At 43.5% G+C, this 20,788-nt stretch overlaps 1 protein-coding gene across 1 annotated transcript in view; it reads left to right on the top strand.

The window, feature by feature from the left end:
- Positions 1 to 20,788, top strand: part of TRAPPC9 (trafficking protein particle complex 9) — a 697,716-nt gene that overhangs the window by 20,445 nt on the left and 656,483 nt on the right. The window contains exons 3-5 of the mRNA XM_026454561.1: positions 451 to 596; positions 5,038 to 5,166; positions 12,017 to 12,043. Of these exons, the coding sequence (XP_026310346.1) occupies positions 451 to 596; positions 5,038 to 5,166; positions 12,017 to 12,043 (302 nt within the window). The remainder of the gene's footprint in view (positions 1 to 450; positions 597 to 5,037; positions 5,167 to 12,016; positions 12,044 to 20,788) is intronic.

Raw genomic sequence — 20,788 nt, 5'->3', positions numbered from 1 at the left:
TAGTGAGGATAAACGTCTTATTTGCTAAAGCCAAATGGTTGGCTAATAAGATGCAGCGTAGCTGTCTTTATAAAATAATAATAAATTTGATGTTAAGAAGTGGAAGATAGTTGATTTTTTTAAAAAGCTGAAACATAAACTTCCTTATGCTAATGTTACAACTGGAAAATCTAAAAAGAAAAATCCAACTCTAACATTGCCTACGTGAAACACATGGTAGAAATCCTTATGTACCTATCACCTTTTAAAAAATTGCTTGGAGTACATTTTTGAAGTCAAGACCACTCCGGCTCACATAACTGGCAATGATTATTGCTGACTTAAAATTATAGAGCCTACAGTTGCCCTCTTAGCATTTTTAGTAGTGAGAGAATTGAATAGTGCTTAGTCAGAGTGCTTTCTGGGTGGGAGTTGTATAGTAATAAAGATACATTTTCATTTATTTTCTAGACATTACAAGAAGCGGTGCCAAGGCCGCATGCGGAAGCACGTGGGGGACCTGTGCCTGCAGGCAGGGATGCTGCAGGACTCCCTGGTACATTACCACATGTCAGTGGAGCTGCTGCGTTCTGTGAATGACTTTCTGTGGCTTGGAGGTAAGATGAGCTGATGAAGATGATCTGATATGTAATTGTTTCAACTGTTATTTAAAATGAGAGACTGGGCGTGGTGGCTCATGCCTGTAATCCCAGCACTTTGGGAGGCTGAGGCGGGTGGAACATGAGGTCAAGAGATTGAGACCATCCTGGCCAACATGGTGAAACCCCGTCTCTACTAAAAATACAAAAATTAGCTGGGTGTGGTGGTGGCACCTGTAATCCCAGCTACTCGGGAGGCTGAGGCAGCAGAATTGCTTGAACGAGGAGGCAGAGGTTGCAGTGAGCCGAGGTCGCACCACTGCACTCCAGCCTGGCAACAGAGCGAGACTCTATCTCAAAATAAATAAATAAATAAAAAAAAGAAATGAGAGGAAATGGAAAAAGAAAGTCCCCAAAAAGGAGGGATGAGGGAGGAAAAGCAGCCAGCCTGTGGTGGTTGCCATGACAGGCAACCTGGGGTGCTTCCCTGCCATATCTGCTGCCCTCCTCCCGCTGTGCCATGTGTCCTCTGAAGGAGGCCCTGCCCACACTATCCCTTTTCCTCTGTTCTTAGTATAACTTGGCCTCTGCTTTGGATGCCGTTCCCCATGATCTTCACCTTTTAGACTCATCCCTCAAAACTTCCTCCATGTGTCACATGATGAATGGATAAACAAAATGTGGTATGGGCATACAGCGGAATATTATTCAGCCATGAAAAGGAGTGAAATTGTGATGTCACTGCAGCACGGATGAACCTTGATGACTTTGTGCTAAGTGAGAGAAGCCAGACATGAAAAAGGCCGCAGATTGTATGGTTCTATTTATATGAAGTGGCTAGAATAGGCAAATCTATAGAAGCAGAAAGTAGACGACTGTTTCTAGGGGCTGGGAAGAGGGGGAATGGGAAGTGACTGTTAATGGGCATAAGGTTTCTTTTTGGGGTGATGAAAATGTTCCAGAGTCAGATAGTGGTGATGGTTGCACAGCTGTGAATGTACTAAAAACTACTGACTTGTACACTTTAAGTGGGTGAATTATATGGTGTGTGAACTCTATGTCATCTTAAAAATTAAAAGAAAGGCAAGAAGAAATCCTACTTCAAAGCACATCCATCTCCGATCCCCCCCAGCAGTCGGCAGAGCAGATGCTCTACCTGAGATGTTGCCGACACTTCGTGCTGGAATTGGATGTCTGTGTGTGGTCTACCCTTTGGGGACTGCGCCTCCTGGGGGTGGTCCTGGGAGGATGGACTGGCTGTGTCCACTGCCTGACATGTTGCAGATGCTCCCTAAATGCTTGTTAAAAGAACAGTGTGTGAGTAAGGACTAAAGCGGGGTTCTTTCATTGAAGTTGACAGTTTAACAAGGATGCCTGTCAACCACTTAACGATAACACAAGTCAGAATGAAGTAGTGACATGAGTCCTGTAACAGAAGTTTAACTAGGTGCTGTAGAACATATTAAATACAACAAATTCTTTCTTTCTTGGGGACAGAGTCTTGCTGTGTTGCCCAGGCTGGAGTGCAGTGGCATGATCTTGGCTCACTGCAATCTCCATCTCCTGGGTTCAAGCGATTCTCCTGCGTCAGCCTTCTGAGTAGCTGGGACTACAGGCATGCACTACCACACCTGGCTAATTTTTGTATTTTTAGTAGAGATGGGGTTTTGCTATGTTGGCCGGGCTGCTCTTGAACTCTTGACCTCAGGTGATCTGCCTGCCTTGGCCTCCCAAAGTGCTGGGATTACAGGCATGAACCACTGTGCCCAGCCAAATATAAGAAATACTTCAAATGGCCAGGCACAGGGCTCACGCCTGTAATCCCAACACTTCTACAAAAAATAAAAAATAAAAAAACCTTACTTCACCTTACTTCTACAAAACAAAATTAAAAAACATTAGCTGGGTGGAGACCAGCCTGAGCAACATAGGGAGTCCTCACTTCTACAAAAATAAATAAATAAATAAATAAACTAATTAAAAAACATTAGCTGGGCTTGGTGGTCTGTGCCTATGATCCCAGCTACTTGTGAGGCTAAGGCAGGAGGATCGCTTGGGCTCAGGAGGTCAAGGCTGCAGTGAGCCATGATCGCACCACTGCACTCCATCCTGAGCAAGAGTGGGACTTTGTCTCGTAAGAAAAAACAAAAACAAAACTTAAAATGGACTTAAATTTAGTTTTTTAAATAGGCTAGGGAAATAAAAGTGGGGAAAGAAAGGGAGTGAGCATTAGGGATGGAAAAGAAAAGAGAAGCAGATAAAGGATTAAGCAGGCTGAGAAATACATAGTTTTACTTGGTTTTCTTGAAAGAGTGCTGTCTCCCTAAGTACTCCTTATTGTATTGATTGGAGAATCTATGCGTCTCCCAGTGGGCTCTGAGACTAGGGCCTGTGCAGCAGATGCTTCTCCAGAAAGACTGGTACCGCCCATATGCCTTCCCCATGCGGCGCTGGACTGGATCAGGAGGACTCCTTAAGGGCACACAGAGAAGGACGGTGCTGTGTGCCATGGGTCTCTTCCATGCTCAGCCTCTCAGAAGTGGACAGTGGAGTTGTCCAGAAGCTACTTAGGCCTGACATCACAGCAGACTGAATGTAGAAACCGATAGAAGATCCAGCTAACTTGTATTAACTCCGACATTAAAGAAATACACGAACATGTCAAACAACGCCATTCCTCCAGTATTTTATTTTTGTTTTGGAACACAATTATTTTTCATAAAAATGTTAACACATGACAAGCTTATTATTTTATTTTTTATTTTTATTTTTATTTTTATTTTTTTGAGACAGAGTCTCACTCTGTCGCCCAGGCTGGAGTGCGATGGCATGATCTCAGCTCACTGCAACTTCCATTTCCCAGATTCAAGAGATTCTCTTGCCTCAGCCTCCCGAGTAGCTGGGGCTACAGGTGTGTGCTATCATGCCCAGCCAATTTTTGTATTTTTAGTAGAGTTGGGGTTTCACCATGTTGGCCAGGCTGGTCTTAAACTCCTGACCTCAAGTGATCCACCCACCTTGGCCTCCCAAAGTGCTGGGATTACTGGCATGAGCCACCATGCCTGGCCTATTTTATTTTATTTTATTTTATTTTTTATTTTTTATTTTTATTTATTTTTTTTTGAGGCGGAGTCTCGCTCTGTCGCCTGGACTGGAGTGCAGTGGCCGGATCTCAGCTCACTGCAAGCTCCGCCTCCCGGGTTTACGCCATTCTCCTGCCTCAGCCTCCCGAGTAGCTGGGACTACAGGCACCCGCCACCTCGCCCGGCTAGTTTTTTTTTTGTATTTTTAGTAGAGACGGGGTTTCACCGTGTTAGCCAGGATGGTCTTGATCTCCTGACCTCGTGATCCGCCCGTCTCGGCCTCCCAAAGTGCTGGGATTACAGGCTTGAGCCACCGCGACCGGCGCCTGGCCTATTTTAAAAGGAATTAATAGATAAATACTTAAATCCTTTTCTCAGTATTATTTTCCAACATGGTAAATATCTACAGGTGTAACCCATATCACAAAAAAAGCTCTTTGTGATCCTCATTTTTAAGAGCATCAAGGAGTTTTTAGACCAAAAGTTTAAGGGCCACTAAATTAATGGATAAAGTTGATAGAGATGAATACTGCGGCACACCTTATAAGGCATGTGGCATAGCTGGAGGTTGTTAGGTTGTCACGCCGTGAGAGAAGAACGGGCTGCGTAGCGAGTTGATATGGCTGTTTTTGAGGAAGAGGGAGGTCTACAGCCTCAAAAGGAGCAGTTGCCTAGGGGGCGCGTGGTCTGGAAAGGCATTTTATTTTATTTTATTTATTTTTTATTTTTATTTATTTATTTTTGAGGCGGAGTCTCGCTCTGTCGCCTGGACTGGAGTGCAGTGGCCGGATCTCAGCTCACTGCAATCTCTGGTCTGGTCTTGCTTTGGTCTTACTTATGCCTGACATCACAGCAGACTGAATGTAGAAACCGATAGAAGATCCAGCTAACTTGTATTAACTCTGACATTAAAGAAATACATACAGGCAACTTACCAGACTTTAGTCTGGTCTTGCTTTGGTGCTATTACTGTGAAATATTTTCAGTCCAGAGCACTTTCTGTTATACATCTCTGTAGCTCCAGAACCTGGCGCAGTCTGCCGCACAGTCTGTGTGGGAATGCCGGCCATGTGAATGGATGAACACAGAGGCTGGCCTGTTTCACGTGTGCACTCAGCCCTGCCGGGAAACCTTGAGTGTGGTGAGAGCGTTCTGTGTTGCCTGCCTGGACATGGTCATGGGAAAGACAGGTGGCAAGTTTCCATTTGCAAAAAACTAGTGATCTTTAGGTTTGAACTCTGCTTTGGGAGAAAAATTGGCTTTTCCAAATAATCCACCTGTTTAAATCATTCTTAGCCCCTGCAGTTTGAGCTAATGATGGGTCACTGACTTGCCTAATGATGCTGGTTTTTGTTTTTTGTTTTCTTCATGCCCAGCTGCCCTGGAAGGATTGTGTTCAGCTTCTGTCATCTATCACTATCCTGGTGGAACTGGTGGGAAGAGTGGAGCTCGGAGGTTCCAGGGCAGCACACTTCCTGCTGAAGCAGCCAACAGACACCGGCCAGGTGAGCTCTGCCCTTTTTCCGGCCTCTGCTCACTTGCAGTCTTTAAATAAAGCAGACTCATTTGTTACTTTTTTCTTTGAGTTAGGACTAATATTTAAATAAACTGTAAAATCTGTTGAGTCAGAAATCTTTATTTTATTTTATTTTCTATTTTTTTTTTGAGACGGAGTCTCGCACTGTCACTCGAGCTGGAGTGCAGTGGCGCGATCTCGGCTCACTGTAACCTCCGCCTCCCAGGTTCAAGTGATTCTCCTCCCTCAGTCTCCCGAGTAGCTGGGATTACAGGTGCCCACCACCATGCCCGACTAATTTTTTGTATTTCTAGTAGAGACGGGGTTTCACTATGTTGGCCAAGCTGGTCTCGAATGCTTGACCTCATGATCCACCCGCCTCGGCCTCCCAAAGTGCTGGAATTACAAGCATGAGACACTGTGCCCTGCCCAGAAATCTTGTATGAAACATTTTGTTCTGATTTTATTGAATATTTTCAATCTTACTGAATACACTAATAGGTCAGAATGGTTGATTTCTGGAATACTTGTGTAAAATTTCCTGGTATAACAGACTTGAGGTTCTGTGCCTAAGTCTTTTTTATAATTTTATGTATTAGGATAATACATGCTAGCAATACTATGCTAGTCCCAGAGGTCAATTTTAACGCTGATTCGGGGCCTGGGAGCAGGCCCTTTATTTATTTTTTCTTATTTATTTATTTTTTTTGAGACAGAGTCTCCCTCTGTTGCCCAGGCTGGAGTGCAGTGACGCAGTCTCGGCTGACTGCAAGCTCCGCCTCCCGGGTTCACGCCATTCTCCTGCCTCAGCCTCCATAGTAGCTGGGAGTACAGGTACTTGCCACCGCGCCTGGCTAATTTTTTGTATGTTTAGTAGAGACGGGGTTTCACCGTGGTCTCGATCTCCTGACCTTATGATCTGCCCGCCTCAGCCTCCCAAAGTGCTGGGATTACAGGTGTGAGCCACCGCGCCTGGCTGCAGTTTCTTATTTTATTGGCTGGTGACGTTCTCTCAATGAGTCGTTTGATTTGCTTATGCTTGGTAGAACCAATGAAGAGTGAAAAAACTTCTTGGGCGGAGCAGACCCATGAATGCTGAATGAACATGAGCGTTTTGGTCCTTGATGAGCGAACCTGCCTTTAATAGCTCAGGATTAAGTCATCGTGTTGCATAGGTCACATAGATCATACCAAATAATGCAGAGCTCCAGGCCATATACAAAACTGATAGGATTTTTTTTTGTCCATGAGATTTTTGTACATTTTTCCCTCCAGACAAAAAAAGGTAGTTAATGTGTATTGGATGGGGAATGTCTTGCATTTCTTTTTCCATGAATTGTATCATCTTGTATCAGCAGCAGAGAATGCAGAGGCTGCCTTGATGAGCTAGTGACTGTAGCCACACCGTCTGAAGCCACATGCTGTCTATGTAGATTTGCTTAGATGAGCTATAATGATTCTTGAAGACAATTTTATTATTCTGTCGTGGGATGTTCCTCTTGGTAGCATCTCAGTTATTGAAGAGGAAAGTGAGGCAGGCTGAGGGTGCTGTCAAAAGTCTGAAGGTTTAAACAGGCAGGTCCCTGTTGCTTGCATCCTGTACTGTGACCTGACTTGGATGCACCCCATTGGTGTTCACCACCTGTGTTTACTCCTCATGGTTCTAATTGCTATCTCTGGTATGAGATGGCAGTGGTTTAAGTTTCACTGTTTTCTCTAGTCGGCAACCAAGTGCTAAAATCTCCAACACATCCAGAAAGGTGAAGGCAGGTTTAATTTTCTCTTTAAAAGAAAGTTTTCTGGGTTGGGTGCGGTGGCTTACGCCTGTAATCCCAGCACTTTGGGAGGCTGAGGAGGGCAGATCGCTTGAGGTCAGGAGTTTAAGATAAGCCTGGCCAACGTGGTAAAACCCCATGTCTACTAAAAATGCAAAAATTAGCTGGCCGTGGTGGAACATGCCTGTAATCCCAGCTACTTGGGAGGCTGAGGCAGGAGAATTGCTTGAAACTGGGAAGGTGTCAGCTGGAATCATGCCATTGCACTCCAGCCTGGCCTGGATGACAGAATGAAACTTTGTCTCAAAAAAAAAAAAACAAAAAAAAAAAAACAAAAAAAAAGTCTCTGCTCTCTCTAGGAGCGCCTTTCTTTTTTTTTGAGATGGAGTTTTGTTGTGTTGCCCAGGCTGGAGTGCAATGGTGTGATCTCGGCTTACTTCAACCTCTGCCTCCTGGATTCAAGCAATTCTCCTGCCACCCAAGTAGCTGGGATTACAGGCGCCTGCTATCACGCCCAGCTAATTTTTGTATTTTTAGTAGAGATGAGGTTTTACCATGTTGGCCAGGCTGGTCTCAAACTCCTGAGCTCAGGTATCCACCTGTCTCAGCCTCCCAAAGTACTGGGATTTCAGGTGACAGCCACCGCACCCGGCTTAGGAGTGCCTTTCATTGGAGGTGGTTAGGTGTTTTTTTTGCTTTTTATTTTTTTAAATTGTGGTTTGAAGAGCTGTAAATGTGTTGAAACTGTTTCACTGATGTGATGAGTAAGACCAGAAACTTTAGGGCCACATTTTATTTCTTCCGTTTCCTAATTATGGGCAAATAAAATTTAAGGACATTGAAACACTGCTTTGTCTGTAGTAGAGAAATGTCTTCATTTAGATTTGCATAGAGTAAAAAACTTGGGAACTTTTTTCTGTTGAAGACATTCTGTGGGGAAGAATATCTGGTGACAATGACACTTAGATGACAGGAGAAAGGGCAATGGGACTGTTATTTAGAAACTTGGTAGGTTGGGCGTGGTGGCTCATGCCTGTAATCCCAGCACTATGGGAGGCAGATTGGGGCGGATCACCTGAAATCAGGAGTTTGAGACCAGCCCAGCCAACATGGTGAAACCCCGTTTCTACTAAAAATACAAAAATTAGCCAGGCGTGGTGGCTTATGCCTGCAATCCCAGCTACTTGGGAGGCTGAAGCAAGAGTTGCTTGAACCCAGGAGGTGGAGGTTGCAGTGAGCTGAGGTCGCACCACTGCACTCCAGCCTGGGCAACGAGTGAGACCCTGTCTTAAAAACAGAAACTTCGTCGGTTAGGCACCATGGCTCGTGCCTATAATCCCACACTTTGGGAGGCCGAGCGGGGAGGATCACTTGAACCCCTGGCGTTCTACACCAGCCTGGGCAACATAGGGAGACCTTGTCTATATAAGAAATTTAAAAAAATTAGCTGGGAGTGGTGGCATGCACCTGTAGTCCCAGTTAGGAGGCTGAGGTGGGAGGACTGCTTGAGCCCAGGAGGTTGAAATTGTAGTGAGCTGTGATTGCACCACTGCATTCCAGCCTAGGTGACAAAGCAAGACCCTGTGTCAAAAAAAAAAAAAAAAAAATTTTTAAAGCTTGGCAATTTTTTTTTTTTTTGAGACGGAGTCTCACTCTGTCGCCCGGGCTGGAGTGCGGTGGCCAGATCTCAGCTCACTGCAAGCTCCGCCTCCCGGGTTTACGCCATTCTCCTGCCTCAGCCTCCCTAGTAGCTGGGACTACAGGCGCCAGCCACCTCGCCCGGCTAGCTTTTTTTGTATTTTTTAGTAGAGACGGGGTTTCACCGTGTTAGCCAGGATGGTCTCGAACTCCTGACCTCGTGATCCGCCCGTCTCGGCCTCCCAAAGTACTGGGATTACAGGCTTGAGCCACCGTGCCCGGCCTAAAGCTTGGCAATTATTGACTACCTTTGAGGCAATACAGCATCCAGATCTGTTAATAGGCATGATCTCAGGAACAGATATGCCATTTCATCTTGGATATTAATCTCAAGATTAGTCAGTTTGTAGGGGCAGCCTCATCTCACATCAGGAATTAATGGCCTCTGTTGTTTGAGATGAAGACCAACCTGATGATTTAACATCCTCCCTTGTATTTCATGGAATGAATATCTTAGGTCCCAGTTTCAGCAGCAAAACAGCAAAAATACAGATGTCAGTCAATATCAGTGTAACCTGCAGCAAGTTGTTTAGTCTCTTTGTGCCTCAGTTTTCTTTCTTTCCTTTTTTTTTTTTTTTGAGATGAAGTTTCACTCTTGCTGCCCAGGCTGGAGTGCAACGGTGCAATCTTGGCTCACTACAACCTCCGCCTCGTGGGTTCAAGCGATTCTCCTCCCTCAACCTCCGAGTAGCTGGGATTACAGGTGCCTGCTACCACGCTCAGCTAATTTTTTGTATTTTTAGTAGAGGTGGGGTTTCACCATGTTGTCCAGGCTGGTCTCGAACTCCTGACCTCAGTTGATCCATGTGTTGGCCTTCCAAAGTGCTGAGATTATAGGCGTGAGCCACCACGCCCAGCCTAGTTTTCTTTTTTGAGACGGGGCCTTGCTCTGTTGCTTAGACTGGAGTGCAGTGGTGCGATCTTGGCTCACTGCAACCCCTGCCTCCCAAGTTCAAGCAATTCTCGTGCTTCAGCCTCTCGAGCAGTTGGGACAACAGGTGTGTACCACTGTGCCTGGCTAATTTTTTGTATTTTAGTAGAGACAGGGTTTCATCATGTTGCCCAGGCTGGTGTTGAACTCCTGAGCTCAGGCAATCGGTCTACCTCGACCTCTGAAAGTGCTAGGATTATAGGCATGAGCCACTGCGCCCAGCGCTATGCCTCGGTTTTCTTATCTGTAAAATGGGGAAGATAACAGGAGTCCCTACCTCATACGGTTGTTGTGAAGGTTGACTGAGTTACACATATGAAGGTCCTAGAACCCTCCTCACCAAGCACTTGGTAATGTTAGCAGCTATTGTTATTATTATTATTATTATTATTATTTTTTGAGATGGAGTCTCGCTCTGTCACCCAGGCTGGAGTGCAGTGGCCGGATCTCAGCTCACTGCAAGTTCCGCCGCCCGGGTTTACGCCATTCTCCTGCCTCAGCCTCCCGAGTAGCTGGGACTACAGGCGCCCGCCACCTCGCCCGGCTAGTTTTTTTGTATTTTTTAGTAGAGACGAGGTTTCACCGTATTAGCCAGGATGGTCTCGATCTCCTGACCTCGTGATCCGCCCGTCTTGGCCTCCCAAAGTACTGGGATTACAGGCTTGAGCCACCACGCCCGGCCATATTTTGTGTCCCCTATTACATTAATGGTTAAACCTCCAGTTTTCCTACATCAGTCTCTTGCAAGTTTGGTTAATGTGAAATCAGTCCACTAGAGGCTGATTATACTAATAATCAAATGATTGATGATCGTGATAATAACTCCGAGGCATCAGAGGTTTAATTCATGTCCCCTATCTAAACGACATGGCATAGTATAATAGATTTCGCCAGGTTCTTCACAGAACAAAACGTTTGTAGGATTATCTGGAAATCCAGACGTCCTCAAGGTCTGTGCAGATGAATGTCTGCTCAGTGCAGACCTGGGACCTGGTGTGTGGCCTGTGCGATGGTGGGGCTTCCCTCGGCTCCTCTGGGCTTCCGTCTCCCCATAGACAGTGAGGGCTAATACCTGTTTATTTTGTAGGGTTGCTCTGAAGGTCATACATGGTATTTGTTAAGCATCATGCTTGGCATAAAGGTGTTATTCAATGGAAAACACCTGTTTTTTATTTTAATGGTGGCTTCAAGATTGCAGTGATTTTTAGTCTGCATTTACAAACAGAGATGACTGTACACAAAATAGCTCTTAAATAGCATCATAATCATGGGGCCTCTTCTCTGTGTAGACAATTGAATAGATGTGCTATTTCCATAAGATTATTGGGACATACTTTTTGAATCTTCTTAACATGTTTAAAAATGAGAATAGCTAATGATAAACATGACTCTTGGAACCAGTACCTCTTGAGGTGTGTTTTGCCATGATGGGAAATTGCATTCTATAGAGAAGTCTAATTGGATCACACAGATATTTGGGTAGTTTAGCAGACCAGCAAGGCTTTCAAAAGTTTCTTCATAATAGTGAAGTTAATGGTTTTGTATTTTAAACTAACTACAAAGCTAGCTTCTAAAAGTTGGAAATCTTTAACTTGATGAAGTATCCTGTTGTGTGTGTGCATGTGTGTGTGAGAGAGAGAGAGAGACAGAAAGAGAGAGAGAGAGAGAGAGAGACAGAAAGAGAGAGAGAGAAAGAGAGGTATTTTAGGGGGGTTGTGAAAAGTTCCATAGAGCCTCTGGCACCTTTTCTCCCCCATTCTAGGTTGCTGACATACATTTGTGCAAATAGTTATCCTTTGTCACTTGGCTTATTTGTGGAAATAAGGAATTCTCATATTTGTTTAAGAAGAGCTGGGAAGTCGGGTACAGTGGCTCATGGCTGTAATCCCAGCAGTTTGAGACCAGCCTGGCTAACATGGTGAAACCCTGTCTCTACTAAAAATACAACAACAACAACAACAAGAACAACAAAAAAATGTAGCCGGGCGTGGTGGTGCACTCCTGTAATCCCAGCCACTCAGGAGGCTGAGGCAGGAGAATTGCTGGAACCTGGGAGGCGGAGGATGAAGTGGGCCGAGATCATGCCACTGCATTCCAGCCTGGGCGACGGAGCAAGACTGTGTCTCAGAAAAGAAAAAAAAAAAAAAAAAGAAGAACTGGGAGCATGAACATAGAAAGTGGGAAGGCAGAGAGGTGAGGAGGCACTTAACAATTTGTTTAGGGTATGAGTAATAGTAGCTTTTCTTTTATCTTTTCCTGTCTGAAGCAAAAAGGCACCAAACTTATAACATACCGTTCCTCAGAATTGCTTTTCTGATCAGATACAAGTCAGATTTTTCTCCAGGCTATGTGAATTATGAAATGTGTTTTAGTAGTTATTTTTAAAAGTAGTTTTGTTTTCCAAATAAAATACCATAATCTGTTCTTTCTTCCAGGGGCACAGGAAGTTCTCATTGATCCAGGTACATGATCTATGTGTTTAGTTTCTTTTGGTTATTTTTTTAAGTGCTTGTTTCATGGTGATGTGAATGAATGGTTAAAATTTCTGGATGATGATCTTTGGAATATTCTGATTTAAGTAACTTTAAATCAGAACTGTTAAAAGCCTGATGATTGATGGGTCCTTGCTTGATGGGCGCCCCGTTGCTTTACGTTGTCTGTTGAAGAGGAGGCTTCGAGGAGGCTTCTTCCTCTAGCATGGCTAAGTGAAGGGTTGGAGAATTGTGCCTCTCATTCTTTGAATGCATTGAGCATGTTTGTCCTGTTAATTTTGAATTCATCTGTAATCATGACTTGCTCTGATTTGTGGCTTGTGCTCCCTTCCACGTGAGTTCGTTCTCTACTGCATTTCGTCTCTGTGTTCTTAACAGGAAAAGAAATCTTGTATTTTTTTACAGGGGCAGATTTTTCTTTCCCGTTGTAAGATCTTCTGTAATTAATACAGCAAAAACCTCTTTTATTACATTGCTTAATTATTTCATGATGGGCTCTATTATTTTCTGACTTAATGAGAAACAATGACAGGGTAAATAGTACAAAATGAAAACAGCCTAGAATTGAAATCAGATGGCTGTGCTTACGCAGGCTTTGTGACTAACACGTTCGCTTTCATCTCCTCGTGCATCTTGGTTCCGAAATGAAGTTGCCTCAGGTTTGCAGGCGTTGGTTTTAATATTTGCATTTACTCCTTTCTCTAGGCCAGTGGCTAAGTTTCCTGATGGGGTTTGTGGAATGTGTAGACAAAGGACAATAAATACTTAGTTTGGGTTTCCGGAGAACTGAGTTGCTGATGAGAAGACATCTGGGGGACAGTCAGGAGGGTAGACTTTGTGCCACTGAGGTGCTGAAAGCCCCGCCAACACTGATGACAAATGAAATGGATGTTGAATGTACTGGTATTTGACCAGTACGAGTTGCTGAGCCCCAGTTTGGCTGGTTATGCCTGCTATAAAATACCGCATTGCAGTGTGTCAGTCGCATTAGTTGTAGGAGAATTAGGTGTGTCCACCATACAGAAGTAGCTCAGAGCTGTAAGGAAAATCAGGCGTTTGTTGAGATAAGGCATTTTAAAAAGATTTCTGAAGCTTTTCAAGATAAGGCTATGTAGAGGTGAAATTGAGTTTAGAGTGCTGGGAGGAAAAGTGAGGAGATTCTGTAAGGCTTTGTTATTCAAGGGTGCATCCGGGTCCTGCTGTAGAGGTGAAAACCGCCAGGAAGGACCCAGAAACCAGTGTTTGGTGTGTGAGGACATCCTCTGTCATGGTCCCAAATGAGAAACGTGTGGACCTGACTTCTCTTTACCAATGGTAGAGCGAGTAAAGAGAACGAGATACTGTCCTGGCCCCACGTTCTGGTTCCTGCCTTCCAGGCCACCCCAGTTCCTGCTAATGCCTTCTGGCCTCTGCTCGCGGGGACCTTTGCATCAGGACTGACTCGCTACTGAAATCATATCTGTCTTTCAAGCGCTGGTGGTTTCTAAACCCTTGCAAATGTGTTAGCAGTGACAGTGCTGGTAGGGAATCTTCCCAGCTCCTAGGAGCAATGCAATTTACTTCTCCACAGCCTCTCCGTCTGAATAGCTAACACTCTCTCAGGGGTTGTAAAAGTGTTCAGCTCCTGGAAAACCCATTCACATGAAGCTATCACAAAATTACATCACTTTCTTTTCATTTTTGGGTTTTAAATGGACATAATGTTTGAAGCAAGCTATTTCCAAATTCTTTTCCTACCAGCTTTCCCCACCACCGTTTCCAAAACCAGAAGAAGAGTTTCACGGATTTCGGGGGGGTCCTCCATCTCTTATCCTAAGAACTAAGCTTCCCCTCCCTGCATTTCTAGCAGCTAGGCCTTTGTGTTCTTTATCTGCATTTTTAAAGTGACATGATTCTTAAAACTCTTTTTTCTTGTTTTTTTTTTTTTTTCCTTTCCTTTCATTTCATTATTATTTTTTTTTTTTGGGAGACAGGTTCTCACTCTGCCGCCAAGGCTGGAGTGCAATGGTTATTCACAGGCGCGAACCTAGCTCACTGCGCCCTCGAACTCCTGGACTCAGGCAGTTCTCCCACCTCAGCCTCTGGAGTAGCTGGGACTACAGGTGTGCACCACCATGCCCAGCTAATGTTTGAATTTTTTCATAGAGATGGGGTCTCTCTGTGTTTACCAGGCTGGTCCTGGCCTCAAGCAATCCTGCCTTTACCTCCCAAAGTGATTACAAACGTGAGCCACCGTGCGTGGCCTCTTTTTTTTTTTTTTTTTAATTTAATTTCTAAACATTTCATGTACATTTAGCAACTACTTTACATAAAATGATCTTTGGGATAATTTTAGTTAACTCATAGTTGCTTTTTCCATTTTCATGTTGAGGAGAGTTTCTTCTTCCTGTAATAAAAATTAGCAGTTTGCACTTATTATGTGAGAGACAATGTTGTAAGGTGCTTTTTTTTAAACAAACAAACAAACTAGTTTTAATGCAGTTTACCTATTTAAAGGGTAAAATCCAGTCACTTTTAGTATATTTACAGAGTTGTGCAACCCTCACCACAATCAGTTTTAGGACATTCTCATAACCCCAACAGGAAGCCGTGTACCCGTTAGCAGTCACTCTCCTTTGCCTATGTCCTTGCCTTACCCCCAAGCAACTAGTAAGCTACTTTCTTTCTCTATTATTTGCCTGTTCTGGACTTCTCATGTAAATGGCATCATACATATAATGGTATGTCATTTTTGTGACTGGCCTCTTTCACTTACTGTATATTTCAAGGTTCATCCGTACAGCATGTGTCGGTATGCATTGTGTCAGTATGCATTTATTTTTCTTCTTGCAGAATAATATTCCATTCTGTGTATATGTGTGTGTGTATGTGTGTGTGTGTGTGTGTGTGTGTTTTTCCATTCCACATTTTGTTTTTCCATTCCATCAGTTGATGGACATTTGTATCGTTTGTACCTTTTGGCTATTATGAATAATGATGTTATAAACATTTGTGTGGACATTGTTTGATTGATTGATTGATTGATTGAGATGGAGTTTTGTTCTTGTTGCCCAGGCTGGAGTGCAGTGATACAGTCTTGGCTCACTGCAACCTCCGCCTCCTGGGTTCAAGCGATTCTCCTGCCTCAGCCTCCGACAGGCGCTCGCCACCAAGGCTGGCTAATTTTTTTTGTATTTTTACTAGAGGTGGGATTTCACCATGTTGGCCAGGCTGGTCTTGAACTCCTGACCTCAGGTGATCCCGCCTCAGCCTCCCAAAGTGCTGGGATTACAGGTGTGAGCCCCTGTGCCTGGCACATATGTTTTAAATTCTATTGTGTGTATGCCTCGGATGGGGAGTTGCTGAGTCATATGGCAACTCAACGTTTAACTTTCTCAGAAACTGCCAGATTGTTTTCCAAAGTGGCTGTACCACTTTACATTCCTACTAGTAATGACTGCAAGTTCTAATTTCTCTGCTTCCTTGTCAGTACTTGTTACCTTTTTGATTGTGGCCATCCTGGTGTCTCATTGTAGTTTGGGTTTGCATGTCCCTTATAGCTAATGATGTGCATCTTTTCATGTGATTATTGTCATCTATATTTCTTTGAAAAAATATGTATTTAGATAGTTACCTATTTCTAAATTGGGTTGTCTTTTTGTCTTTTTATTGTTGAGTTGTAACAGTTTCTTTGCTTTTTTTTTTTTTTTGAGATGGAATCTTGCTTTGTCGCCCAGGCTGGAGTGCAGTGGCGTGATCTCAGCTCACTGCAACCTCTACCACCTGGGTTCAAGCGATTCTCCTGCCTCAGCCTCCTGAGCATCTTGGATTACAGACACTTGCCACCATGCCTGGCTAATTTTCGTGTTTTCAGTAGAGATGAGGTTTCGCCATTTTTTTTTTTTTTTTTTTTGAGACGGAGTCTCGCTCTGCCGCCCAGGCTGGAGTGCTGTGGCCGGATCTCAGCTCACTGCAAGCTCTGCCTCCTGGGTTCTTGCCATTCTCCTGCCTCAGCCTCCCGAGTTGCTGGGACTACAGGCGCCCGCCACCTCGCCCGGCTAATTTTTTTGTATTTTTTTTTTAGTAGAGACGGGGTTTCACCGTGTTAGCCAGGATGGTCTCGATCTCCTGACCTCGTGATCCGCCCGTCTCGGCCTCCCAAAGTGCTGGGATTACAGGCTTGAGCCACCGCGTCCGGCCGAGGTTTCGCCATTTTGACCAGGCTGGTCTCGAACTCCTGACCTCAGGTGATCCGCCCACCTCGGCCTCCCAAAGTGTTGGGATTACAGGCAGGAGCCACTGCGCCTGGCCAGTAACAGTTTTTTATATATTCTATATATGAGTCCTTTATCTGATATATGATTAGCAAGATTTTTCTATCATTCTATGTGTTATCTTTTCATTTTCTTGATATGGTGTCCTTTGAAGCATACAAGTGTTAAATTTGGATGAAATCCAGTTAATGTTGTCTTTGTTCCTATGCTTTTGATGTAATATCTGCAACTTAAGATGCTATATATAAACTTTACACCTAAAGCAATTTAATCTTCACGATTCTAGGAGACAGGTACTGTTGTTATCCCTAGTCTATAGATGGGGAAACTGAGATGTAGGAAGGTTCTCTGACTCGCTGAGGGTCATAGTTAGTAAGTGGTGAAGTGGGCATTCAAACCCATGAGTTTGCACCCAGGATTTATCCTCTTAACCACCATGCTCTATTGCTTTTTATAGGGAATCATTTATTGAAAACTCTTTGCTTATTTGATTTCTTGCCCCCCCCCCTTTTTTTTTTTGTCATGAGGGACCTCATCTCTTCATTCACCTTGCAGAGTTCAGCGTAGGTTTATTTTTGGTCTAATGCAGGCAGAATCATTACTATCAGTTAATTTCTGCATTACTTACTCTCCAGTGATGGTCGTTGCTAGTTGACCTAACAAAGCCATTTAAGGCTTTTTGCTCATCACACTAATAAAAGTAGCGCCATGACTACGGAAAGTTCAAAAACAGTATTTGATTGATTCCATTTCGTTAGCTAAAGGAAAAAAATCCTCAGTGTTGACACAGATCGTAAGCCTTTCTAGAATAGGGTCGTTGTCTTCCTTTTTTTCCTGTTGTTCGCTCATAGTGTCCAGCATAGTGCCTCATTGTCCAGCGGATTAGCTAGAGTATGGCGGTCTTCAGTCACTGTGTACAGTGACAGAATTTTGACAACAGTATCTGTTGTTTGTTTCACAAGGGAAAAAATCATATAGAAGTATCTCTCAGAGGTACTGAAAAAGCCTGGAATTTTTAAAAGACTTCCAGACAACAAAAATACACAAAGGCATTTTCACTGCGTTTAGATGTCTTAGATGTATTATGGTTATACAACAGAGTAAATTCGTTAACTAGATTTGACAAGTCATGTAATATTGATTACCTGTCATAATTAAAATATTCTGCCTCCATTAAAGTAATTAGTGCCCATGAGTAAACAAAAATAAACTAGCATTTATGTGCAGCATGGGGTAGACTTTATATTATGTGTGTTCATTCATGTGTTTCTGTCTTTCAGAGAATTTGGCAGCTTTTCAACAATATTCTAACTTTAGAATTCTATTTAAAAAATCATCACTGTGGCTAGTGCACTTTGGGCTGAGTTTATCCTGTCTTATGCACAGAATTCTACTGTCTCCTAGGGAAAGATTTCCTTCCATTATATTGAGTTACTATCTGAATTACAGGAGCTGTGATACCTTCAATTGCTGGCTTTAAGCAAGCCTCTTGCTTCAACCTGCCAAAGGCTGGTGCTGTGATTTCTAGGCCTATTCCTCTCCATGTGTTTAAAGTTGACTATCAAATGTGATTTTCTCTTGGTTGGGTTTTCTTTTCTTTTCTTTTCTTTTCTTTTTTTTTTAGACAGAGTCTCGCTCTGTCTCCTAGGCTGGAGTGCAGTGGCCTGATCTCGGCTCACTACAACCTCCGCCTCCTGGGTTCAAGTGATTCTCCTGCCTCAGCCTCCTGAGTAGCTGGGACTACAGGCATCTGCCACCATGCCCGGATAGTTTTTGTATTTTCAGTAGAGACAGGGTTTCACCATATTGGCCAGGCTGGTCTTGAACTCCTGACCTTATGATCCCCCCGCCTCGGCCTCCCAAAGTGCTGGAATTACAGGCATGAGCCACCACGCCTGGCTGTTTGTTGGGTTTTCATTAGTCAATTCAAACTTTTGAAAATGAATTTGTTTTTATATGTTATACACATTTCCCTAGTAACTTGATGGGTTTTTGCTTTTAAGTTTTTCATTTATGAAAAACTTAAATATACTCTTATTTATAAGTTATTTTTCACTAGATATTTGTTTACCTCTTTTATTTTTATTTTATTTTATTTTTTTGAGACAGAGTCTCACTGTGTCGCCCAGGCTGGAGTGCAGTGGCGCGATCTTGGCTCACTGCAAGCTCCACCTCCCATGTTCAGGCCGTTCTCCTGCCTCAGCCTCCCGAGTAGCTGGGACTACAGACTCCCGCCACCATACCTGGCTAGTTTTTTGTATTTTTAGTAGAGACGGAGTTTCACTGTGTTAGCCAGTATGGTCTCGATCTCCTGACGTCGTGATACGCCTGCCTTGGCCTCCCAAAGTGCTGGGATTACAGGTGTGAGCCACCGCGCCCAGCCTCTTTACGTCTTTATACATTTTTTTTCCAAGGAGTAGGTGTGCATGTTTAAAAAATAACTTATACATGTAACAAACCTGCACATGTACCTCTTGAACATAAAATAAAAGTTGGAAAGAAAAAAAAATGTAAAAACAAAACCATATTTTTTCCTAATTGTAAAACTCATCTTCATTATAAAGAATTTAGAAAATAAAGGTAAAGAAAATAAATAAATTAAAACATTACCCATACCGTCCCCACCCCGGATAGGTTGTAGTAAATTTTGAAATTGGGAAGTATAGGTCTTCTAAATTTGTTACTTTCTTCTCAAGATAGTTTTGGTTATTCTGGATCCCTTGAATTTCCATATGAATTTTAGGATCAGATGGTCATTTTCTACAAAGAATCCAGCTGGGATTTTGATAGAGATTTGATAGAGAGTCTCCATACTGTTGATCAGTTTGGAGAATATTGCCATTTTAAGAAGATTAAATCTTCTAATCTATGGACATGGGATGTCTTTTCAACATTTACTTTCTTTAATTTTTTTAGCAATGTTTTGAGTTTTCAGAATATCATTTTATACTTTTTTTGGGGTTAAATTTACTCCTAAGTATTTTATTCTTTTTCATGCTATTGTGAACGGAATTCTTTTCTTAATTTCATTTTCACGTGGTTCATTGCAAGTATATGGAAACACATTTTTTTGGTGTGTGTATTGGTTTTATATCCTTCAAATTTGTGGAACTCATTTCTTAACTCTAAAAGTTTTTTGGTGGATTTTTTAGGATTTTCTAGAGGCAGGATCATGTCATCTGAAAAGAGAGAGAGAGTTTTTCTTTCTTTCTATTTTTTTTTTTTTTTTTTTTGAGGCGGAGTCTTGCTCTGTCGCCCAGGCTGGAGTGCAGTGGCGCGATCTCGGCTCACTGCAAGCTCCCCCTCCCGGTTCGGTTTTACGCCATTCTCCTGCCTCAGCCTCCCGAGTAGCTGGGACTACAGACACCCGCCACCACGCCTGGCTAGTTTTTTTTATTTTTTAGTAGAGACCTGGTTTCACCGTGTTAGCCAGGATGGTCTCGATCTCCTGACCTCGTGATCCGCCTGTCTCGGCCTCCCAAAGTGCTGGGATTACAGGCTTGAGCCACCGCGCCCGGCCTTTTTTTTTTTTTTTTTTTTTGAGATGAAGCCCTGTTCTGTTGCCCAGGCTGGAGTAAAGTTGCTGATCTTGGCTCACTGCGACCTCCGCCTCCCAGGTTCAAGTGATTCTACTGCCTCAGCCTCTCAAGAGTAGCTGGGACTACAGTTACGTGCCACTACGCCCAGCTAACTTTTGTATTTTTAGTAGAGATGGGGTTTTACTATGTTGGCTAGGCTGATCTTGAACACCTGACCTCAGTCAATCCACCCTCCTTGGCCTCACAAAGTGCTGGGATTACAGGTGTGAGCCACTGCACCTGGCCTTGCGTCTATATTCATAAGAAATGTGGGTCTGTAGTTTTCTTTTTTTTTGAGGTGGAGTCTTGCTCTGTAGCTGGACTGGAGTGCAGTGGCCGGATCTCAGCTCACTGCAAGCTCCGCCTCCCGGGTTCACGCCATTCTCCTGCCTCAGCCTCCCGAGTAGCTGAGACTACAGGCGCCCGCCACCTCGCCCAGCTAGTTTTTGTATTTTTAGTAGAGACGGGGTTTCACCGTGTTAGCCAGGATGGTCTCGATCTCCTGACCTCGTGATCCGCCCATCTTGGCCTCCCAAAGTGCTGGGATTACAGGCTTGAGCCACCGTGCCCAGCCTGCAGTTTTCTTTTGATGTCTTTTTCTGGTTTTGATATTAGGGCAACATTAGCCTCATATAATGAATTGGTTAATGTTCCTTCCTCTTATGTTTTCTGAAAGAGTTTATGAAGAATTTGTGTTAATTTGTCCTTAAATATTTGGTAGAATTCACCATTGAAGACAGCTGTACCTGGCTTTATTTTATTTTTATTATGCTTTAAGTTTTGGGATATACGTGCAGAATGTGCAGGTTTGTCGTATAGGTATACACGTGCCATAGTGGTTTGCTGCATCCATCAATCTGTCATCTACATTAAGTATTTCTCCT

Source organism: Piliocolobus tephrosceles, chromosome 7, assembly GCF_002776525.5.
Source record: "Piliocolobus tephrosceles isolate RC106 chromosome 7, ASM277652v3, whole genome shotgun sequence".
Lineage (NCBI taxonomy): Eukaryota > Metazoa > Chordata > Mammalia > Primates > Cercopithecidae > Piliocolobus > Piliocolobus tephrosceles.
This window is presented reverse-complemented; position numbering and strand designations above follow the sequence as displayed.